We start from the raw sequence: 23,432 nt of genomic DNA on the forward strand, positions 1-23,432 counted from the left end.
CAAGTATAAAACCAGTGTTTTATAGAGCTGTAACATTTCCTCAATTACTTTCCACAATACACAACAGGGAAAAAAAAACAGCTTTCTGGCATCAAGACTAAATGCCCAAAGAAACAGAAGTGTGTTCCTGCTCTATCCAACACTAACCAGTTTGAACAAATGAATGGTTAATAGTTGATGATTTGGGTATGTATCCTCTATCAGGACTAAATATTGGGGGGGGGGGGGTCAAGAAACCAGAATAAAAAGGTGGGGATAGGGCAGAGTATAAACTGGCAAATGCCAGCTAGTCCATTATGAAGGGAAAATAGGAGTGCTTGCTCACAATTAATGGCTGCAACCACCACTGTTTCACATGTTATTCCCTACTGGATGAGACAGACTCAAACAACTGTTTTATATTCATCCTTAATCTTAAGATTCTGGAAAACAAAAATACAAGATTCACAGGACCATGGAGAACAGCTACCATAACAGGAGCCACAGAAGCTTTCATTTGGGAGATCCCACACATCTCCAAGTTATAATCTTGATAAAATATGGAATATTAAGGTACTATGAGCAGGCAGCAATGACTGTTGAATATCATTTTGATTTTTAATGATAAACAGAATTAAACATTGAACCTTAAATTACTTTTCAACTTTTGCACAAACAGGCACAACACAATGTGCATGACAGGCAGCAGAGAAAGGGAAACAGGTTCTAACAGTCAATCACAGATCATCATACTGACACTGCAGTAACAATTATCAACTATAAAGCACAGTTTTAGCTAAAACTAAACAAAGTGTTCATACAATGGGCCGTGTCTGTATTCCCTATACAACCTAATTGTCTTAAGGTGGCAATGGGTCAACTATGCAGTGTTGGTAAGGAGCAGACCAAATTCGGTAGATTCATTCCCTCGTTTCAAAATTAGAAAAGCATTTCAACATTTTATATAATTCAGTTGGTGGGTGAACAATGTTGCAAGTTTCATATAATCAATTCCCCAAATTCAGCTAATAATGCAACAGCTAGGGCACATATTATTGCACAGGGAAGGAATAATTATAGACAATTATAGGGAAATTCAAAATTAGATTTTATACCTGGAGAACATTCATTAAACCGACTTACTGGGCAGCTTTAGTACTTGAATCCAGTACTTCCTGTCATTTCACTAACTGCATCATCCACTTTTTCCAACAATCATCTAATTATGAAAATGAAGGAATCAGCCAATTTGGCAAGATTAAATCAACCAGTCCACATTATGTTTAGTAAAAAAAAACAAAGCTGTTTATCCCACAAAAATGCATTTATCCAAGTTTCATTTTCCATGCAATTTAATAGCTGAAACATTAGTTTTAGCAATGATATCCAAAATTTTATGATTAATGCTTTGTTAACAAACTTTGATATCTGGATTTTTCTTTTTAAAAATAGATGTCAAGAAATATGGAATGAATTGAAGGCAGACTAATGTACCTGACCAAACTTTCTGCACCAATCCGATATTCAAAATTGCTTACTCTTTTAAAAAACTTTCAAGTAAAGCCTGATGTAGAGAATGCAAAAAAAATTCTTGGAAAATTCCATAAATTCTGCTCAGGTTAACAATTTTAATTTCATTGATCAAATTGCTGGTCAAGGCATTGGTTGCTCTTTAAAAGTACACTTTTAAAACTAACTTGAACTGCTACATGGAATTAATGTGGTCCACAATCCTTTCCTTCTGAAGTATTTACGATGCATTTTGATTTCTAACCAGTCTTTTATTATGGAGCTTAAATGGTAAACTGTGATTATCTGGTCTAAAACTGGGCCTCCAGTTGAGGAGACTGAAGTGACAGCTGACTGTTGTAACATTCATCTGCCTTTCTGAGCCTTCTGGGCAGATTTGGTGACTTTGCCAGCACCAGTAACCTTCTTCTCTACATTCTTGATGACGCCAACAGCCACAGTTTGCCTCATGTCACGGACAGCAAAACGGCCTGCAAAATTTGGACAGGACATTAAATTTAATTTTGTACAGCAGCACAGGAAAGCAGCAAAATATCAATTCATTTAAAGAGTGATTTAACTTACCAAGGGGTGGATATTCAGAGAAGCTCTCAACACACATGGGCTTGCCTGGAGTCATTTCAACAATGGCAGCATCGCCAGACTTCAGGTACTTGGGGTTATCTTCTATTTTTTTCCCAGACCTACGATCAATCTTCTCCTTTAACTCGGCAAACTTGCAGGCAATGTGAGCAGTATGGCAATCCAAAACAGGAGAATAGCCAGCAGAGATTTGCCCTGGGTGGTTTAAGATAATTACCTGTTTAAGAAATCAGATTAAAATTAATTAATTTTTGGAACTATTCAAATCATTAAAATCTTACAGTAAATAAATGAAATCACATCTCCTTTAATAGGATCAAACCCCAATACAGAGCAAACAGAAATGGTACCAAATCAAGAATACATTTTAAAAAACTGACTTGTGAAGTGAACTTGTCAGCTTCCACTGGTGGATCATTCTTGCTGTCTCCAGCAACATTGCCACGACGAACATCTTTTACAGAGACATTTTTAACATTGAAGCCAACATTGTCACCAGGCAAAGCTTCAGATAGGGCTTCGTGATGCATTTCAACAGACTTCACTTCTGTTGTGACATTAACAGGTGCAAAAGTAACTATCATTCCAGGCTTCAAAAGACCAGTTTCAACACGACCCACTGGTACAGTACCAATACCTGCACAAGGAAAATATAAGAGTCAGCATTCCAAGTCAGACCAGAATCTATTAAAATCAAGGTACAATCCACCACACGTCTACACAAATATCACAGTCACAGATATGTCAATAAATATGAAAAAAAGTTAATTTTTTCCCCAAGAATCAAATTTCAGAACCAGATTCTTCCACCATTGCCCTTCACCTCCATGCAATATCTTATTAGACAATGTGGATAAAACTGAACAATCCTTTAAATTATTAGCTGTCCCAAAGACCAATTTTTCCTCAATTATTTGTTTGCTGACCTTTAGCTTTCTGATGGGATGCTTTTTCACTTATGTTTTTAAAGTGTAATCTATTATTAACTTCCAATATCAAAATTGTGACTGAGTTTGCCTTCAATCAATGCAAGCCAAAATTAAAACTAATACTCACCGCCAATTTTGTAGACATCTTGAAGTGGGAGACGAAGAGGTTTCTCTGTTGGTCGTTGAGGTGGCAAAATAGAATCCAGAGCTTCCAGAAGAGTAACTCCATTAGCACTACCTTCCTTACGGTTGATCTTCCAGCCTTTGAACCATGTCATCTGTGTAAAATAAACACAATTAAAGATGTTATGCATGGAAATATTCTTCTAATACTTCAAGATATCTCAAAAAGGATCTGCTGCACCTCCAGCCATACTATTAAACAAAAAGTATAATACAGCCTTTATTACAAGAATAATTGAAGGTTTAGGATGGGCCTCATCAAGGGATTTTCTGGAACCTCAAGTACTGTCATGCTCTCCAAATAATAAATGCATCAGGAGTGCAGTGAAGCCAAGACAGACTGATCACAGGGATGTCTGCAAACTGAGCTTATGTACGAATTCAGAAAAACGAGTTGCGATCTCATGAAATATGAAAATTTGTTGCAGGATTTGACAGACTAGGTGGTGTCAAGAACCAGTGTCAATCTCAAAATAAAAGGACCTGCAACTCAGATACTTCTTCAAATACATCGTAAATCTTGAGAATTCCCTACTGTAGGAGGCTGTTAAGGCTCAGTCTCTTAGCACATTCAAGACATATCAACAGATTTAGATTAAGGAATCAAGCTGTATGGAGTTGCAAATAAACATAGGACTTAGTTGTAGCTACCTGTCCTTTCAGGTATGCTCAACGATTTAATGAGATTGGTGCTGATCTGATTGGGTTATTCAGGTAAGTGGCACTTAAGTTAAGACTAGCCAAAACTCCACTGAATGGCATTCCTGCTTCTATTTCTTATGCGACGAACACAAAATGCCCAAAGAACTCAGAAGGTCAGGCAGCATCTACGGAAATGAATAGTCAATGTTTCATCCCGAAATGTTGACACAACTATTCATTTCTATAGATGCTGCCTGCACGGAGTTCCTCCAGAATTCTGAATGTGTTTCTTTAGTTTTCCATTACTTACAGAGTTTGTTTCCATTTCTTAGGATCTCTTTTGTTAAGCAGTATGGAATTCAGGTTACCATGGGTAACATCATAACATACTGTTGGCGAAACGTGTTTGCAGCAAAAGAGCCAGCTCTTTAGAATTACTTACATTAGTACTAGAATCCAACATGTTGTCACCATGCCAGCCAGAGATTGGTACAAATGCCACACTATCTGGGTTGTAACCAATTTTCTTGATGTAGGTAGTGACTTCCTTGACAATCTCATCGTATCTCTTTTGACTGTATGGTGGTTCAGTAGAATCCATCTTATTTATTCCAACAATGAGTTGCTTCACACCCAGAGTGTATGCCAGCAGGGCATGTTCCCGTGTCTGGCCATTCTTGGATATGCCAGCCTCAAACTCACCTACTCCAGCAGCAACAACCAGTACAGCACAGTCAGCCTACAAATAAAAATAAAGATGCCCTTCATTTAATGCTAGGGTTTTTCAAAATGTCATATGGCGATTACTGACTTAACACATACTCACCTGTGAAGTACCTGTAATCATGTTCTTAATGAAGTCTCGATGCCCAGGGGCATCAATGATGGTGATGTAATACTTGCTGGTTTCAAATTTCCAGAGAGAAATGTCAATGGTAATGCCACGTTCACGTTCAGCCTTCAACTTGTCCAACACCCAGGCATACTTGAAAGAACCTTTGCCCATCTACAAGAGTAAAATGTAAAATGCAATTAATAGTGCAAAAGTCACACCCTACACAGAAAAGATTATATGACATAATTCCAAATTAAAATTTTTTATGAAGTTTCATGCAGAGGTCACAACCACAATTGTTCTCTTAAACTAGCTAATTACAAGGCCAAACTTAATAGCATGTCACTCTTTTAAGTCTTTGCTAAGATTAGCTAAAAGCATGATCACACATCATCCACCTACAAACTTTCCATGAGACCTAAAGTGGCTTTCCACCTCATCAGTTATGGAAGATATCCTCTGCTGGTGTTAATTGATAAATAACAGAACACAAATATTAGTGTCTAAACATTACTGATAGCACACTTTCAAACTGGGAAATTAAAGGCAAAAATTTGTGAATGTACCAGAGTCGAATTTAGACAACAGTCGTCAATAGCAATGTAGTCAGTGTATTGGAAGCATTGTGCATTTTGTCTGAAGCACATTTGACTTCCAGAATAAATCGAAGAGATTTCTACATTGAATCCTCTTTGCAAATCTTGAGATCCATACACTTCTGGTCTAGAAGGCAACTAAGTATTATGGGGATCAGATAAAAGAAAAGTGTTGTAGCCAAAGATTAGAACTGCGCATTAGATCTCTTACATGCGAGTTATCAAGGCCATGCTGAGTGCTACAATGGAGTAAATTCAATTTTCAAAATAAAGCCATCAATATACAAAACATATGCACCTGGAGCACCTGGACATTGTGGATGCATACATCAGTATGCCCTTCATTTGACTATATAGTTCAATATTCAACACCATCATCTGACTGAAACTAATCGCCAAGCACAAGATCTGGGCCTTGACACCCACTATGTAACAGGATTCTTCAACTTCCATCAGCACAGGTTCTCCACAAAATTGTGTGCTCAGCCCCCCCCCCCCACTCTACTTGCTTTATACTTGATTGAGAGGCCAAGTTTGTTGACCAAAATCAAAAGATGGTGACCAATCAGCATATAGGACAGAGTTTAAAAATCTGAATAGTGCCACAATTCTTAAAGTTACCAACTACAAGATAGGGAGAAGAGAAGCTTCTATAAATGCATCCCAACTCTTGCATCAGGAACAGTTAATACCCTACAACTAACAAGGCCCTTAACCTCAAGAACTTCGCTCACTACAACTCTGAACCGATTCTGTCAAGGGCTCTTTACAACCCCTATTTTCAGTACTATTTCCTTATTTGCACAATATATCTTCAGTTGCATGTACACAGTTTGTACTTTTTAATGTAGTATTCTTTCATTAATTCTATTGCATTTTATTTTTAAGTAAATGTCTGCAAGAAAATGATACATATACCTACTTAGTTAAAATATTGCATTTTGACTCTGATCTGCAATATTTGCAAGAGACTTTGCAATGTATGTATTGAAGATCATGCAAGCTGAACACCAAAACTGAGATCCAAAATGCAAAGTGAATCTCAATATTCAAGCTCCATCTCAGGATACAAATGTAATGATGACTTCTGTAACAAAATGTAATCTTAATACAAAAAGCAATTACAATTAGTATGGCGTTCATCATCTTCAAAAGTACTAAATCAGTGCGCAGATCACTTCTTCAGTACCACCTACCATTAAAATTGTTAACAGTCAAAAAAAAGTTACATTGCATCTTTTCTAGTAAAGAAAGTAAATAAAAGTAATGAAGTTCAATCACCTGTTATGCAATTTAAAACCAATCTACACAAAAGCATGAAATGGGCTGCTGGCAACTGTGGTGGAGGCGGATACAATAGGGTCTTTTAAGAGGCTCCTGGATAGGTACATGGAGTTTAGAAAAATAAGAGGGCTATGGGTAATCCTAGGTATTTTCTAAAGTACATGTTCAGCACAGCATTGTGGGCCAAAGGACCTGTATTGTGCTGTAGGTTTTCTGTTTTTAAAGCCTCAGTACTAGCAATAGCCACTCAAATCCTCACAACCCACCCTCAAATTGTTCTTTACTATGAATTTAGAATTAGCAAATTCTGCCCACTATAGCATTTATATTAATCCAAAATACAACTGCATTAACAGGCTAACAATAGTGAAATGCTGATACAAAGATCCCAACAATTTAATTTCACACTAGACCAGAGGAATTTAACTATCAGTGCCACAGCATGTTCAGGCAAAAGTTAATCTACAAAAACAATCTAATTATAGTTACAACTTAAAATTAAAATACACCTTATTTTCGGTCACAACCCTATTCATTCCCACTTTGAAGACCACAGAGCATTCTTGGATTTCAATGGACAATGAATTCAATAGGAATGGAGAAAAAAGGCGTACAAGCCTGAATTCTGCTCGCTAGAGTTTAAGATGAAACGTCTACAACACTACCGAAGTCACTGGAGTGTTACATTCTCATGGTTCAAAAGCCTGGGCCCAAACAAAAAACGTGTATGCGCTTGTGCTTTAAAGATATTTACTACAATTATATAGGTTATTATCCTACAGAACCATGCTCTTCAGACCTTGTAAAAAAAAATTACAAACCGACATTCCAGATGTAGTTTAAAGGAAATTTTGTGTCCGTGTTACTCACCTCGGCTGCTTCCTTCTCAAACTTCTCGATGGTTCTCTTGTCGATTCCGCCACATTTGTAGATCAGGTGCCCGGTGGTGGTGGACTTCCCAGAATCTACATGACCAATCACGACAATGTTGATGTGGACTTTCTCCTTGCCCATGGCGTTCGCTGGAGGATACTACTGCGGTCCTTTTAAACACTCTAAATTAAATGAAAAGTAAATTTAAAAAACAAATAAAATGGATTCCCGCTGACTAAGATGCCGCGGCGTTAATTGTAATAACTGCACTACTACATAAGAAACGTGGCACTGTACAGGCCACGGCCCGCCATTCCTGTTTGCTCGCCTCCATTTTGACTCGGAGACGACTCCCCGCCCAGTTTCGACACACCGGCCATTTTCTGATTAACGAGCAGCCAAACCAAGTCCTCCGTGTGTAGAAGTGTAGAACGAGGGTAAGGGTGGTCGTACCCACAACTTGGCGTTGAATTCGAGAGGGAAAGGTGGGAACCGGCGCCGCACAACGAACAAGGGCGGAAGGGAATAAGCGCTCGCCGACAGCGAGAGCGGCAAGGGCATACTGACGGCCCACAGTGCTGACGATACTGCGAGGGGGGGAAGCCTTTACCTTGCCCCGCCGACCCCTTTCATCGAGGCCCGGCACCACAGACACCTCACAATGGAAAGTGAAGTCGTCTTCGTCCCCCCTCCCCCCACCCTCAGCGGTCATCGTGGACGTCCTCGGTTTCTCTCTAGCTCGGCAGCCCAAACCACCTCCCTTCATGTACCCAGAGGATGAAAGCTTTTAAAAAAACACAAGGGGGAAAATGGTGGAGAAGGAAAACCCATTGATCCATTATTAGCACCAACCTACCCTCGGCACACACACGCGCGCTGGAGAGACGGGAAGAGAAAGCGACTGCGCCACGGCTTTAAATAGGCACGGTGACGTCAAATTGTTCCCTCCCCCACCCTTTGCCGGGGCCGGGCTGGTTCACTTCACGCTCCGACCTCAACTTCTGCCGACGTGCACGTTAAAGATCTTCAGAATTATTTAATGCTATTTTCCAGTACACAAGTGTAAAGGAGAACGAAATAATTGTTACTCCAGATCCGACACAGCACAAAAAAAACCATAAGATAAAGAACAAAATAAATAAAACAGCTTATATACATAGATTGATTGTATGCCCATAAAGTGACGCTTGGTACAGCTGTGTCTACATAAAGTGACTGACAGGAAATGATGGTGGCGGGTTAGTGGGCGAAGGTGATAATCAGCGTTACTGCTTGGTAAAATTAACTTTTTGAGGCTGGTGGTCCTGGCCTGGATGATACCTAGACTGATGGGTTTGGGACAACAATCAATGAGCATACACACAGACAGGCTGACTGGCGAGCTCGTGTAAAGCTGAGGTTTTTTTTATAAGGCATTGGTCAGGCCGCACTTGAAGTGTTGTAAACAGTCTTGGGGCCCCGCTTGTAGGAAAAGACGTGCTGACAATGTTGAGAATGTCCAGAGGACTTAACGAGAATGATGCCGGGAATGAAAGGGCTAACGTACAATGAGCGTTTGGTGGGATTGTACTCGCTGAAGTTGAGATGAATGAGGCTGGGATCTCATTGAAACATTGAATATTGAAAAATCTAGAATGTGAGTGTAGAGATTACTTCCTATAGTAAAAGTCTAGGACTAGAGGACACAGTCTCCGAATAGGAAAGACGTCCCTTTAGAGCAGAGATGTTGAGAAATTTATTTCACCGGAGTGGTATTCTGTGGAATTCATTGCCAAGACAGCTATGAAGGCAAACTCAATGGGTATATTTAGAGGAGAGATGGGCTCTTGATTAGTACCAGCGTCAACTGTTACAGGGAGAAGTCGGGAGAAAAAGGTTGCGGGAAATAATAAAGCATTTTATTCATAATAACAAGAGAAAATCTGCAGATGCTGGAAATCCAAACAACACACACAAAATGCTGGAGGAACACAGCAGGCCTGGCAGCATCTTTAGAAAAAGGTATAGTTGACGTTTCGGCCTGAAACGTCGACTGTGCTTCTTCTTAAAAATACTGGAGGGATTCAGCAGGCCTGGGGCATCTATGGAAAAAAAAAGTACAGACTTCGTCAGGTCTCAGCCTGAAACGTCGACTGTGCTTCTTCCTATGGATACTGCCTGGCCTGCTGCGTTCCACCAGCATTTTGTGTGTGTTGCTTGAATTTCCAGCATCTGCAGATTTCCTCGTGTTTGTCCTCCGGTATTTTGTTTTGCTTTATTCATAACAACATTATTTACAAGGATAAACAATGCAATTACTTTTTATGATTACGTTTACAGTCTATGCTTTCAGTACTGTCCTATTACATTCCTTAAATCCAATGACTATTGCCATTCATGTTGCCTCTCGCACTGTACACTAAACTTTGCCAGAGACAGTGGTAGAAGCCAAGTCATTGCGAATGTAGATCAAAATAAACTTCATTCATAATTTTTAAAAATTGCATATGTTCTTCATTATTAAGAGTCAAAAGTTACGGTGAGAATGCAGGAGAAGGGTTCAGACGGAAAAATAAACTAGCCATGATAGAATGGCGGAGCAGACTTGATCGCCCAAACGGCCTCCCTCACGCCGCACCCCAGTCGAGCGCGCCCGCTCTCGACCGCTCCCTCCCTCAACCTGCGCGCATCCGGCAACGATCTGCCCCTCCTCCACTCCCTCAACCTGCGCGCATCCGGCAACGATCTGCCCCTCCTCCACTCCCTCAGCCTGCGCGCGTCCGGCAACGATCTGCCCCTCCTCCACTCCCTCAGCCTGCGCGCGTCCGGCAACGATCTGCCCCTCCTCCACTCCCTCAGCCTGCGCGCGTCCGGCAACGATCTGCCCCTCCTCCACTCCCTCAGCCTGCGTGCGTCCGGCAAAGATCTGCCCCTCCTCCACTCCCTCAGCTTGCGCGTGTCCGGCAAAGATCTGCCCCTCCTCCACTCCCTCAGCCTGCGCGCGAACCTAACGCTCCCCTTCCCCCAGCTTGCGCGCCGATATTGGCCTCGGAATTCAAATTTTAACTGCTGACTTTGCCGGCTTCACTGTCGGACACGACGTTTTGAGATGAATCCCCTTCACCCTCCCCGCCGACCGGCGTGTACGAGCAAGGTGAGGCGGGCGGGGACATTAGTACTGCCACGCTCGGCCGTTGGCAGACTTGTGCAGTTACCGTGGCGAGCGCAAGAAAATGTCGGCGGCCACTGGTATATATGGCGTGGTGCAAAATTAAACTGATCCTATTTGCCTGCCTGGTCAACCCTATAGACACGATATATCAATGATGAAATTTTGAGGGAGTTAGATATGGCCCTTGTGGCTAAAGGGATCAGGGGGTATGGAGGGAAGGCTGGTACAGGGTTCTGAGTTGGATGATCATCCATGATCATACTGAATGGCGGTACAGGCTCGAAGGGCCGAATGGCCTACTCCTGCACCTATTTTCTATGTTTCAAACTCCCCCCCCCCCCCGGGAGTAAAACTCATATCTATCTTGAAGAGATCTCTTCAGCTTTCTCCTTCACTTCACTTGGTCTCACCTATCAGCTGCTCATTTGAACTCATCCCCTTCCTCCCACTTTCTATTCCCCTTACTTTCCAGTCCTGATATGTCATAGGAACAGAATCAGGCCATTTGGCCCATTGAACCTCCACTGTTTCATCACGGCAGATTTTATTACCCTTTCAACCTCATTCTTCTGCCTTCTTCCCATAACCTTTGACTGAGTAATCAAGAATCTATCAACCTGTTTTAAATATACTAAATGACTTGGCCTCCACAGCCATCTATGGCAATGAATTCCACAGCTTCACCACCTTCTGGCTAATGAAATTCCTTCTCATCTCTTCTATGCTGAGGCTGAGCCCTCTGGTCCTAGGATCCCCCACTATAGAAAACATCCTCTCCACGTACACTGTAATCTATATGTAATGAAACATGCATTTACAGGTTGACATGGAAAGCTTTAATAAATATTTACATTTGTGTATCCTAGGATAATTAAAGTGTGAGATTGAGTGCCATATATAGTGTTGCATTTAATAAAGGAGGGAGTAAAGGATTCTATACTTACTGCACTTTGCATTGGCTGAAATTCAGAAGATTGAGAATGATATGAGGTTGAGACAACGTTCCAATGTTTCTAAAACACAGTTTAGTTGACTGACATTACAGACACATTTAAGTGTGTCTGCAATACCATTGAACCAAACTGTATTTTACATTCAAGTATCAATTTACATGATCACAAATTTATTGTAAATCTGGGAGATGATCTAAATAAAAATTGTTATTCTAGAATTTATATATATATAATCAGAAAAGCAGGCAATTATGTGCCAAATTTTAAATATAACCAAGCATTCAAAGGACAATAAAAATGCTATGCAAAGGACAATAAAAATGCTATGCAAAGGATAAAAATGATCTATAAAGGATAAATAAAGCATAATCCAAGCAAATGAGATGCAAAGAACATCAAAAATGATAAAAATATCAATAGATTTCTGAATATCAAAGGGATCAAGAGATTATGTAGATAGTCCAGGAAAGTATTACCATGATAAAAGATCTTGTGCTTTTCAGCAATTGCTAAAAGGTATGAAAACAAATCTGCAAGAAGTATCTAAATCACCACAATAACATAGGCTTTTTCTCAGGGGAATTGATATTGTTTACTGTGAAAGCAAATGGTAGACAGATCAGTATTTATGATAGAGTAAGAGAACATCATTTGGGTAAGCCTACTTCATTAGGAAAACAATCTTATCAGCATTAACACAATCAAATAACAATGACCTGCTCAGAAGTGCTTATTTTATTTCATAACATTGACTGTTTCCAGCCTATCAAGTCTATGATAGTTCTAAGAATACATCAATTTAGACTCTCATTTAGTCCAGTAGCAACGCTATTACAGCTTGGAGTTTGGAGTTCAATTCTGTTCTCCGAATGAAGATTGTAAGTTCTTCCCGTGAGAATGTGGGTTTCCTTTGGATGCTCCAGTTTCCTCCTGCAGTTCAAAGATGTGCCGGTTTGTGGGTCAATTGGTCATGGTCAATTGTCCTGTGATTAGGCTTGGGTTAAATAGGTGGGTTGCTGGGTGGTGCAGCTCGTTGGGCTGGAAAGGCCTGTTCTGCACTACACCTCTAAATAAATATTCTCTCTCACATACCTGTCAACTCCATCCACGTTCCTTTATCGTCCACTTATATTAGGGATGGTTTACAATTAGCCTATCAACAGTACCTCTTTGGGTAAAAACAGAGCAGGGACAATGCACAAATCCAACATGAGCAAGATCAGACAGAATTCAGGACTGAAGTCAGATTAAATGATAGCCACACTACCTGCTGTACTGCTGTAAAAAATGGAGAAAATAATGGTACTCAAGTGTAACAAGCTATCAGCACTAGATGGTTGTAACTGAGAGCACTGCATATGCTGCAACTATAAACTTGCAAAAGTTCTCTGAACGCAGGAGCTGGTCCTTCAGATAAGGAGTTATCACAGCAAAATAACTGAGGAACATCATGTTTTTAGAGCAGTGGGGTATAAAGATAGAACTTAATTTTCTAGAAGTGATATTTGATTCCTCCTTAATACGTGCAAAAAGTATGTAGAGAAAAATATCATCTGAAATGGATCGCTATATCTGATCATCCTGACTAGATGTTAAATAATTGGTAAGCCTTGCACTGCGTCATATGCATTCTGGCAGTTTCTTTCCTCTCCCTCCCCCTGCCCTGCTAAGTGCTTGCTTTAAGAGATTTACAAATTGTAATAACATATTGGCTGTCTAATAATGGTGGAAAACATGTTTTACCGCAAAACATGCTCTCTGTAGTTTTTAAATTGTGTCTAGGCTGAAAGGGCACAGAGATAAGCAGGTAGCACCTAGCATCACGGACAAGCAGTGCATAAGGATTTTAAGAGAATAAAAGGGGCAGGGGCATTCTCACTTTCGGCTGAAATCGTGATGAGACGAGACAGAGATAGCCTGATTGATAAATATTCTTTGTATATTATTCGGTACATTTTTGAAACCTTTAATGAGTAGATTTCTTATAACCCTAATAATGTCTTTATAGCCATTAACGTGTGTAAGGACTTCATATGTTTGCAAAAACCTCTTGTTGCTAAATCAGAAAGAACAAGAAACTAATTTTGATACACAGGAGATTATACAAATGTTGGAAATTCAAAGTAACACACAAAATGCTGGTGGACTCAGCAGGTTAGGTAGCACCTGACCTGCTGAGTTCCTCCAGCATTTTATGTGTGTCAACTAATTTAAAAATCTTTTCCTTAAAAGATTGTCAGATAACGATAGAGTACTATGTTACACAATTTGATGAGTAAGATTAAAAATAAGAGAAAATCAATCGAATAAAACATAAGTTAATGTATCCCTCTAATAACTAAAGAGACTTTTTGAATATTTAAGCATGCATTTTATTACACCAAATATATTTTATCTTTATTAATGTATATCCACTGAAGAAAGTAACAAAAGAAATTTGGACTTTTCCCCCAAGAAATTCTCTGTCTTCCCCCTTTCTCCCTTGGTGCACTTGAGGTTATCCAGAATTCTGGCTTCATTCTTTCTGAATTTAAATCAAACACTATTCATGGCTGTTTCATCAGCTACTGGAGTCTGAATCTCTGCTATTCTCTCACTAAATCTCCAAGACTTTTTTCCAAAAATCTCTTCCAAAGTATTCCTTACCAACTGCTCCTCCAACCAAGCCTTCTGTCAATAATTCTTCAATATATATGATTTAGTTTCAACAATTATGCTCCTGTAAACATTTTCTGGTTGTGTGGGTACATTATAAGAGCTACAAAATGAAAATTGTTTAAAAGATATTTTGAAGGAACCAATAACAGAGAAAATTAGTGCACAGGAGTTAAAATTAACAAGAATAAGGATTTTCATACTGATAATTCCTAAATGAAATACGTACTAAGCCTCTGTTCTTCATTAGCACAATTTCTGACAAATTAAAACCTTCAAACGTGGGGTATAAAAGAAATAAAAATAAGGAAAAAACAGATTTCTTTTGCACTAATCAATAATTTTCAGTATTTCCCTCCAAAACCTATCAGTCATTTAAATAATATCCTATTATTACCAAGCATATTATATGTGAAGCCTCAAAGGTATTCAGCTCTGGCAGACTTCATGATTTTGGATATGTAGTAACTGGATCCTTGGTTACAAACTGGAGCAAGTTAATTTGAAGACAATCACTTTTCTTTTTTTATCCCATCCTCCCTTGATAACATGTTGTAGGACTATAATGAAGCTGACAGCTTGCCCAAAGTGCGGCGCTAATATTTACCTGAACAAGTTGGCGGACTACACCACATTGAATTCAGGATCATCCCATGTCGTGCCCTTCAACTACTGCATTGCTGAAGCAAAGGTTTTAACTATTTGTTCCTCCTCCTTGGAAAAAGTACACCAAGGCCAATAATTCTGTTACCCTATGGGAAAGAAAATTTAGCATAGATCTCAGATTGCATCTGGAGATTCCAGGCTCTGCTTAGTAACAAAACTAAACATTAAACTTGCCAGTTAACCCTTCAGACATTAAAATGACTATATCCAATCTGTTCTGGATAAATTGTTTAAAGGATCACATACTTTTACTGTTAAAGTTAACAAAGTTACAAAAGCAATTATAATAAAAATTAGATGACAGTCAAATGTATGCATGGGCAGATTAAAGACAAAAAGTGAATGAAATACTTCCTAGGATCATGTACAGAGAGAAAAAAATAAAGTACTTTTTTCTTAATTATACGGTCAAAGATGTTTCTGGTCTAATCAAGCTAAAATTGTTACTGTTTAATAATACCACTCAAATCCAATTATAATGGTGGCACTATGATAGAAAATCAAGCCTTTATTCATTACTTTTTCTTCTCTGAACCAAACAGGTTAGTCTTTTCCTCCCAATAACTCGGCAGCCTTCTCAGTGAGTTGACCTACACAGATTAAATTTGATTCCTAATATATGCCGAGTTAACTAATCACGGGCAGGTATGTGTTATGGATTAGAAAGAAAAATTGCAAGGCTACCAGCTGAGTTAGACAGCTCTATTATGCTTCCTTCTGTGTTCACTGTTGGAAATAATCAGAACTGAACTCAAACATCACACTCAGTGGGAAATTCATTAGGTACCTATTGTACCTAATAAATTGGCCACTGAGTATATGTTCATAATCTTCTCTTGCTGTAACCTACCCACTTCAAAGTTCAATGTGTTGTGCGTTCAGAGATAATCTTCTGCACACCACTGTCGGAACTTGTGGTTATTTGAGTTATCCACTTTCCTGTCAGTTTTAACCAGTTTGGCCATTCTCCTCTGACATCTCTCATTAAGAAGGTGTTTTCTCCTGCAGAATTCCCACTCACTAGTTTTTTTTTTGCTTTTCACGCCATTCTCTGAAAACTGAGATACTCAAACCACCCCGTCTGGCACCAACAATGATTCCACAGTCAGAGTCACTCAGATCATATTTCTTCCCCATTCTGATGTTTGGTCCAAATAACAACTGATCCACTTGACCATGTTTGCATGCTTTTATGCATTGAGTTGCTGTTACATGACTGGCTGATTATCTGTTTGTATTAATAAGCATGTGTTCAGGTATACCTAATAAAGTGGCCTTTGAGTGTAATTTGTGCCTTTACTTGGGAAAGGAAGAAAATAATACAGAGCATTGAGAAACCAATGGCTATTTCATCCAAAACAAAATCTAGTACATAGGTTAAAGATAGCATTATCTTCATCTTCTTAAGAAGTCTCTTGGGATCAAGGATGATGTACTTCCATTCCAATTTTATTTTATTTTATTTTATGTGTGGGTTCTGAGGTGACTGATGGGGCCAATTAAGAACTACAGAGTTCTCTACAAACAGAGTAGGCTGGAGATACCTGATAGGGCAGGTGGGTAGTTTGTGAGGTGATACCCTCCTTCTGCCATTTAAATAAAGCTTCTAAGTACTCCTGATGCGTGGATTTGAGGTTCTCAGTCCCATCTTGAATGTTCCACCATTTTGAGCAGTTATGTGCCAGCAAATCAGTGGAGATGTTACTTATTTTTGAGACACCTTTTATCAGATCATTTAATCATCTTTTTGGTACTTCTGGTAATCCCTTTCCATGACACAATGGGAAAAAAAGTGTCTGTTTTAGGAGTTTGAAATTGGGCATTTGTAACCATTCTATTGTCCAATAAGTTTGAAGATTTAATACATTTAATAATTACATCCAGAAAATTCTGATTTCCATATCCCAATGTTTCAAATACTTTGCTTTAAGCAGGAAGTGTTTCTTATGAGCAAATTCAATATTACAAATTTGTAAATTCTTTAAATCTTGATGTTCTCTTGGGCAAAAAGCAACTTGAATTTTAGATGTAAACAATACCAAAAATCTACTAAGTTTGAGCATAATTTTTTTTTAGCTTATGTTGTGTACAATACTTTCCGTGCGGCCTTCTCTGCATCAGAGAGATCTGTCGTAAATTGGGGGACTGCTTCGTCAAGCACCTCTGCACCATTCGCCAAAAGCGAGTCTTCCCAGTGGTCAAACACTTTAATTCCAATTCCCATTCCTGTTCCAACGTGTTGATCCATGGCCTCCTCTTTTACCAAGCTGAGGCCACACTCAGGGTGGAGGAGCAACACCTTATATTCCGTCTGGGTACCTACCAAGCTGATGGCATGAATACCAATTTCTCTTTCCGGTGAACCAAAACTACCCCCCCCCCAACCCCTCTATTCCCGACTCTGACCTTTTACTTCTTCTCACCTTCCTATTACTTACCCCGAGTCTCCATGCCCTTCCCTTTCTCCTATTGTCCACTCACCCCTCCTATCAGATTCTTTCTTCTCCAGCCCTTGATCTTTCCCACCCACCTGGCTTTATCTATCATCTTCTAGCTAGCCCTTTCCCCCCTCCCCCACCTTTTAATTCAGGCATCTAGACCCTTCCCTCTTAGCCCAAAACGTTGAATGTACTTCTTCCTATGGATGATGTCTGGCCTGCTGCGTTCCACCAGCACTTTGTGTGTGTTGCTTGAATTTCCAGCGTCTGCAGATTTCCTTGTGAATGTTTTCCAAAGATGCTGCCTGATCTGCTGAATACCTCCAGCATTTTCTCTTTGTTACTCTATCATATTTATGAAGGGAAATAAGCAGTCCTGATGAACAGTCTCAGCCCAAAACATTGACTGCTTATGATACAGCCTGACCTGCTGAGTTCCTCCAGCATCAACGTGGGTGGGTGGGGGTGTGTGTGTGTGTTTTGCTCAAGATTTCCAGCATCTGCAGGACGTCTTGTCTCAGTTCAACAACTATGTCACATTTAACTGCCAATAAAAACAATCTAAAGTCTAAAGATATGAAAAAAAACAAAAAGGATGTACAATCTAGAATTACCCTGTTTTTCATCTTAATGTTGCTGTTGACCCTTCTGGGGAGGAGCAGAACTACGTATTTGATCAAATTAAACTTAAGAGTTGAAAGAGTTAAACTATTCAGAAATGTGTAGTTCTTATGAATGATAAATACAATATACATGCAAACCAGAGGCAGAAAAGGCAAAATATTAAGTTTAAAATTGCTGATTGAGAAACTGGCTATAGACTTTTAGATACTGGTTAATTAGACAAACTTAATAGAACTTACAGTTTAAAAAATCTGGGGAGAGTTTTAATGCAATTTGAAAGATAAAATTAATTGTTAAAATAAATTTGCGATTTGTGATTAATAAAGGAAACAGTTAAGATGAAGTGGAGCAGAGTCTTTGCTATAGCAAAGTATTTTCCTCTTTTCTGGGTAATTAGACTCTGAAAGATCTACTTAAACTGTTGATTTCTAGTACCTTCATTAGGAATGTCTATTTTCTTCTGGATGATTGATAATGTGTTACTTTAGCAAAAACATTTTATTTCTGGTGTACAATTATGCCATAATTTAATGACTAAATTGAAAATTTAACACAAACAATTGATTTAATACAATTTAATTTTATTGCATTAATTTACAGATCTTTTAGAATTTGTGGATACAAATTTTTTCAAACATTTAAAATTTGCATAACAAAAACATGTGAAAGTGCTTTGGTCATTTTTCTTTCTGAATAGCTTCAGAATCCCTGGATTAGGCAGGAAAAGGACAAATAGATTAACCGGTAACCATTATTAGTAGTAACAAAGGATACTCAGCATTGTGGAAGACAAAGAATACAAGTCATATGGTAAATTAACAATACAACCAATCACTCATCATAAATCAACTGCTGGCCTTGATCCTGTGATGCTGGTTGGACATTTTATACATAGGCAACAAAAGCGGTTGGACGGACTGAGGAAGTTCAATGACTTTTAGAACAGTAGGGAGTATCATGTCTAAGACGTAGTTCAGACTTTCCACTGAGGAACACTATCTATCCCCATGTAATTCTGTCCATGCTGTAACTCCTCACCTTTGGACGATGCAAATTTACTCACACAAAGCACATCTTCATGTGATCCTTGCTGATAACATGTTTTCTCTGCCAGAAGTCAACACAGCTCCCTTCAGCAATTGTTAGCTCTGCTTCTTGATAGGACTAACTGATGATTAATGATATTGAATTAAGAGTCTGCTATTGGTTGCCTTCAGCCATTGTTCCTTCTCATTGGCAGAGGGCAGTCTGGTGGTTACTAGAACCAGAGATGTACTGGATGGTAAAGTAGAAATTGGAACCACAAAAAGCCTCGTGGCCGATGCATTTAGAATGTCCATCAATGGACGTGTTTAATGGAGGGATCATGAATTCTCTTAGACCCAAGTCCCTAAACCACATTGGGAGATCGTCAACCACAACGAAATTGTCTCCTGGAAATGAGGGGTTAAGAATTCCCGGGAGGGGATCTGCTCCGTTCTTTATGGAAGGAGAGTGGTTTCCTTTCAGTTGATTTCAATAGATTTTCAAGTTAGTTCAAGATCTCCTGGCTAGCTGTATTTTCTGCGGTCCAGATTTTTCAAACAATGCAAGAGACTGCTGTCCTTTCAGTATTTGAAAAGTTGCTCAGGTTTAAATTCACTTTAGTCCAATACTCCTGGTCTTTTAGCACCTTATGCAGAGGAAGTTGAAACTGGTTCTGTTGTCTATTTGAGGGACCTCATTAACCAGGTCTAGGTTCAGTCAAAACAACAGGTATGAACAGGTCCAGACAGCAGTCAGTCAGAGGTGCTTCTTTCCAAATTAACTACCTCTCCTTTGCTGCTCTGTTCAAGCTCAAGTTACTAGAGAAAAGAGACTGAATGCACAGGATCTGGCATTAAGATTCAGGTCTTTCACGCCTAAAGGGCACAGCAGGGGCTGGAATGTATCCGACATGCTCGATTTAGTATTTGTATTGTTTCAGTTTGTTATGAAATAAAGTTTGTAGGAAAGTAACTTAGGATACATGATCAAAATTAAACATACATTTAGGTCACATGAGAAACATTGATCAGTTGTCTAGGATTGCAAGGTTACAAAGAAATATTCAGTGATCAATTGCCCAGGATTGGACTGTACCTTTCCCAAAAATGGTGAAAAACAGTGCACCAAATACATCAATACTGGCAGCAATGTAAAACACACTTCTCCATTCTGCAAGTGTATGCTGTGGAAATCAAAAAGGAAAACAATAAAACTAAATCCTGTTTTAAGAAACAGACTTAATTTGAAATGTATAGATAATCTTATTCCTGCTGTTAGTATTAAAAAATGCAATATTTTCTCAGTATTGAATACATTTCAAGTTAATTTCCAAGTAGTTGGGTTTATGACTCCATTATAATGAGAAGTAGTTTTGGATAGTCCTGCAAACTATCATAAACTAGCAACACACTTAATTTATAGCTTTATTTCTCAAGGAACAAACATGATTCCCTAGCTCATTGTTGTAATTTCAAATTGATATTATTCAAAAATAGTCTAATTATTCTGCAATATTACACCAAATCCATAATTTCATTACCTAGAAAGATAGAGGCAGCAGTTGCACAGGGGTGCAACTCCTCCCAAGTCATAAACTTTCATGACTTGTAATATCTTGAGATCAAAACCTTGGAACTCTCTACCCAACCATCAGGAGTACTCTCACACTAGGCACTGCAGTGATTTCAGATTATGACTCAGCAGTACCACCTAAAGGATTAGTCATTGATGGACAACGTATTCTGGCTCTGTCAGTTATGCCGTAACAGGCACAAGGCTGTATCAAAAACTATCAAAATCCTAAAGGTTTATCTATTCAGTATGTGACTTCTAATGAGCTAAATTTCTATTTCTCATCATTTCCGAGCCCCATAGAATAGGACAAAAAATTACTTATCTAGAAGTCCACATAAATATTAGCTTTTTAATAACCAGATCTAAAATAACAAGATTTGTGCCAAAACAATCTTAATACATACGTGATTATACATTATTGTTCACTTGATCAAAATATTTAGAATGCTTACATTGTATGTCAAGCCTTTGGCAATAACTGGTCCTACCATTCCAGGAATTGTGGCAAATGTGTTGGTGATCCCAAGTAAGATTCCTGCATATCTAACAACCACAAGATACATAATTTAAGTTCAGTGATATATGTACAAAATATAAAAATGCAAGAGATTTTTCTCCCACTCTCTGAAACAATGATACAAGATGCACTGCAGCAACTCACCAAGTGTCCTTCAAAAGCAGCTTCCATACCTATAACCAGTTAGGAGGACAAGGGCAGCAAAAGCATAGGAACATCCACATCTAAAAGTTAGCTTCCAAGACTTACACCATCTTGACATAGAAATATAACACTATTCCTTCACTGTCACTGGGCCAATATTGTGTAACTCTCTCCCTAAAAGCATCATGGATATCCCCACATCTCAAGAACTACACTAGTACAAGAAGGCAGGTCAGCACCACCTTCTGATGGGCAATTAGATGTCTACTCAGCCTGCAAAGCCCACATCTCTTGAGTGAATATATTAAAAATTGATGATGCTCATTTGAATTTGCTCTTTCTAATGAATCACACTCAATGATAGGTTGCAGTCTAACTTCCAGAATCTATGTTTTTCTGCAGGTCCGCCAATTAACAACCACAAAGGAAACGGATGAATGGCACTCAAATATCCTTGTGCTTCAGAGTGAGAAAACAAACTCATGCAGATCTCACCTTCACTCCCTTTCCAATTGAAACCACACTGAACTGTGAGCAAACCAACTGCATTCTGCAGAAAGCAGAAAACTGAACCATACATGTTTAAAATGTAGGAGTAGCCCATCATGTTCATGCTAGCGGCACAATAGCTTAATGGCTAGTGTAAATGTTTTACAGCGCTAACTATAAGATCGAGACTCAACTTCCAACGCGGTCTCTACGGGGTTTGTACTCATCACTACGTGGACCTCCAGGTGCTCCAGTTTCCTCCCATATTCCAAAGACGTACAGATTAGGGTTAGTAAGTTGTTGTTACTTTGTTCCAGAAGCATGGCAACACCTCCAGCTGCTCCCAGTACATCTCGGACCATGTTGGTCATTGACACAAATGGCACATTTCATTGTATGTTTCGATGCAAATGTGACAAATAAAGCTAATCTTTTCTATTTAGCTCCTTAATGCAGCAATCCAAAATAAATCCAACTGCTCTACACATCATCTGCAGTGAAAAAGACTAAGGAGCTGGTGGTAGACCTGAGGAGAGCTAAGGTACCAGCGACCCCTGTTTCCATCCAGGGGGTCAGTGTGGACATGGTGGAGGATTACAAATACCTGGGGATACGAATTGACAATAGACTGGACTGGTCAAAGAACACTGTGGCTGTCTACAAGAAGGGTCAGAGCCATCTCTATTTCCTGAGGAGAATGAGGTCCTTTAACATCTGCTGGATGATGCTGAGGATGTTCTACGAGTCTGTGGTGGCCAGTGCTATCATGTTTGCTATTGTGTGCTGGGGCAGCAGGCTGAGGGTAGCAGACACCAACAGAATCAACAAACTCATTCGTAAAGCCAGTGATGTTGTGGGGATGGAACTGGACTCTCACGGTGGTGTCTGAAAAGAGGATGCTGTCCAAGTTGCATGCCATCTTGGACAATGTCTCCCTTCCACCAAGATGCAACACAGAGCATCATAGGAGGTCATTCCTGCCTGTGGCCATCAAACTTTACAACTCCTCCCTTGGAGAGTCAGACACCCTGAGCCAATAGGCTGGTCCTGGACTTATTTCCAGGCATAATTTACATATTACTATTTAACTATTTATGGTTTTATTACTATTTAATTATTAATGGTGCAACTGTAACGAAAACCAATTTCCCCTGGGATCAATAAAGTATGACTAAGACTAATTTTGAACCAATTTCTTTTTGTGAACTTTATTATGTCTCTAACCCATCAATCTAGACTCTTCAACTAGTATTATCAAGTTGTTCATGTTTAAAAATGTTAAGTATTTCTATGGAATGCTCAATTTCCCAGTTCTACTATTATTTTAAGTGCCAGTGAAGTTTTAATTACAAGCCAGCAGCTTTCGTGTCCATTTTCTCATGAATCACTACACTTATTGATCATCAGGGATTGAGCAGTGGAGAGGGTCAGTAACTTAAAATTCCTCGGCATTATCATTTCAGAGGATTTGTACTGGATTCATCACACAAAATGCCATTATGAAGGCAGCAAGACACAGCCTCTACTTTCTTAGAAGCGTGTGAAGATTCAGCATGCCATCTGATACTTTGAGATCTCTGTAGATACACAAGGGAGAGTATATTGAGTAGTTGATCCATGTTTCCATATCCACAGTTTGATATGGAAACACCAGTAGCTTTGAATGAAAAATCCTCCAAAAAGTAGACGATACAGCCAGTCCAACAGCAGTAAGGCCGCCCCCCCCCACCCCACCATGGAGCATATCCTCAAAGATTGTTG

General features: G+C 39.3%; 2 protein-coding genes across 4 annotated transcripts in view; both read right to left on the reverse strand.

Annotated features, from left to right (window-relative positions):
- Positions 1 to 572: 572 nt before the first annotated feature.
- On the reverse strand, positions 573 to 8,386 carry eef1a1a (eukaryotic translation elongation factor 1 alpha 1a). Its single transcript, XM_063039299.1, has 8 exons — positions 8,290 to 8,386; positions 7,431 to 7,615; positions 4,672 to 4,851; positions 4,288 to 4,584; positions 3,148 to 3,298; positions 2,472 to 2,728; positions 2,074 to 2,308; positions 573 to 1,979 (listed from the first exon to the last, which is right to left on the reverse strand). The coding sequence occupies exons 2-8, from the start codon at positions 7,572 to 7,574 to the stop codon at positions 1,855 to 1,857; spliced, it is 1,389 nt and encodes a 462-aa protein (XP_062895369.1). The 5' UTR covers positions 7,575 to 7,615; positions 8,290 to 8,386; the 3' UTR covers positions 573 to 1,854.
- A 10,131-nt stretch (positions 8,387 to 18,517) lies between these two features.
- Positions 18,518 to 23,432, reverse strand: part of slc17a5 (solute carrier family 17 member 5) — an 80,131-nt gene continuing 75,216 nt past the window's right edge. For all 3 annotated transcript variants that reach the window (XM_063039317.1, XM_063039321.1, XM_063039309.1), the window contains 2 exons: positions 20,974 to 21,064; positions 18,518 to 20,129 (listed from right to left, as the gene is read on the reverse strand). In XM_063039317.1, the coding sequence (XP_062895387.1) occupies positions 20,010 to 20,129; positions 20,974 to 21,064 (211 nt within the window). In that variant the 3' untranslated portion in view covers positions 18,518 to 20,009. The remainder of the gene's footprint in view (positions 20,130 to 20,973; positions 21,065 to 23,432) is intronic.

Source organism: Mobula hypostoma, chromosome 2 (assembly GCF_963921235.1).
Source record: "Mobula hypostoma chromosome 2, sMobHyp1.1, whole genome shotgun sequence".
NCBI lineage: Eukaryota > Metazoa > Chordata > Chondrichthyes > Myliobatiformes > Myliobatidae > Mobula > Mobula hypostoma.

Coding starts and splice junctions, on each gene's coding strand:
- eef1a1a (XM_063039299.1), bottom strand. CDS start 7,574: ATGGGCAAGGAGAAAGTCCACATCAACATTGTCGTGATTGGTCATGTA. Junction 4,852..7,430: donor TTGAGAAGGAAGCAGCCGAG/GTGAGTAACACG, acceptor TTACTCTTGTAG/ATGGGCAAAGGTTCTTTCAA. Junction 2,309..2,471: donor CTGACAAGTTCACTTCACAA/GTCAGTTTTTTA, acceptor TTTCTTAAACAG/GTAATTATCTTAAACCACCC.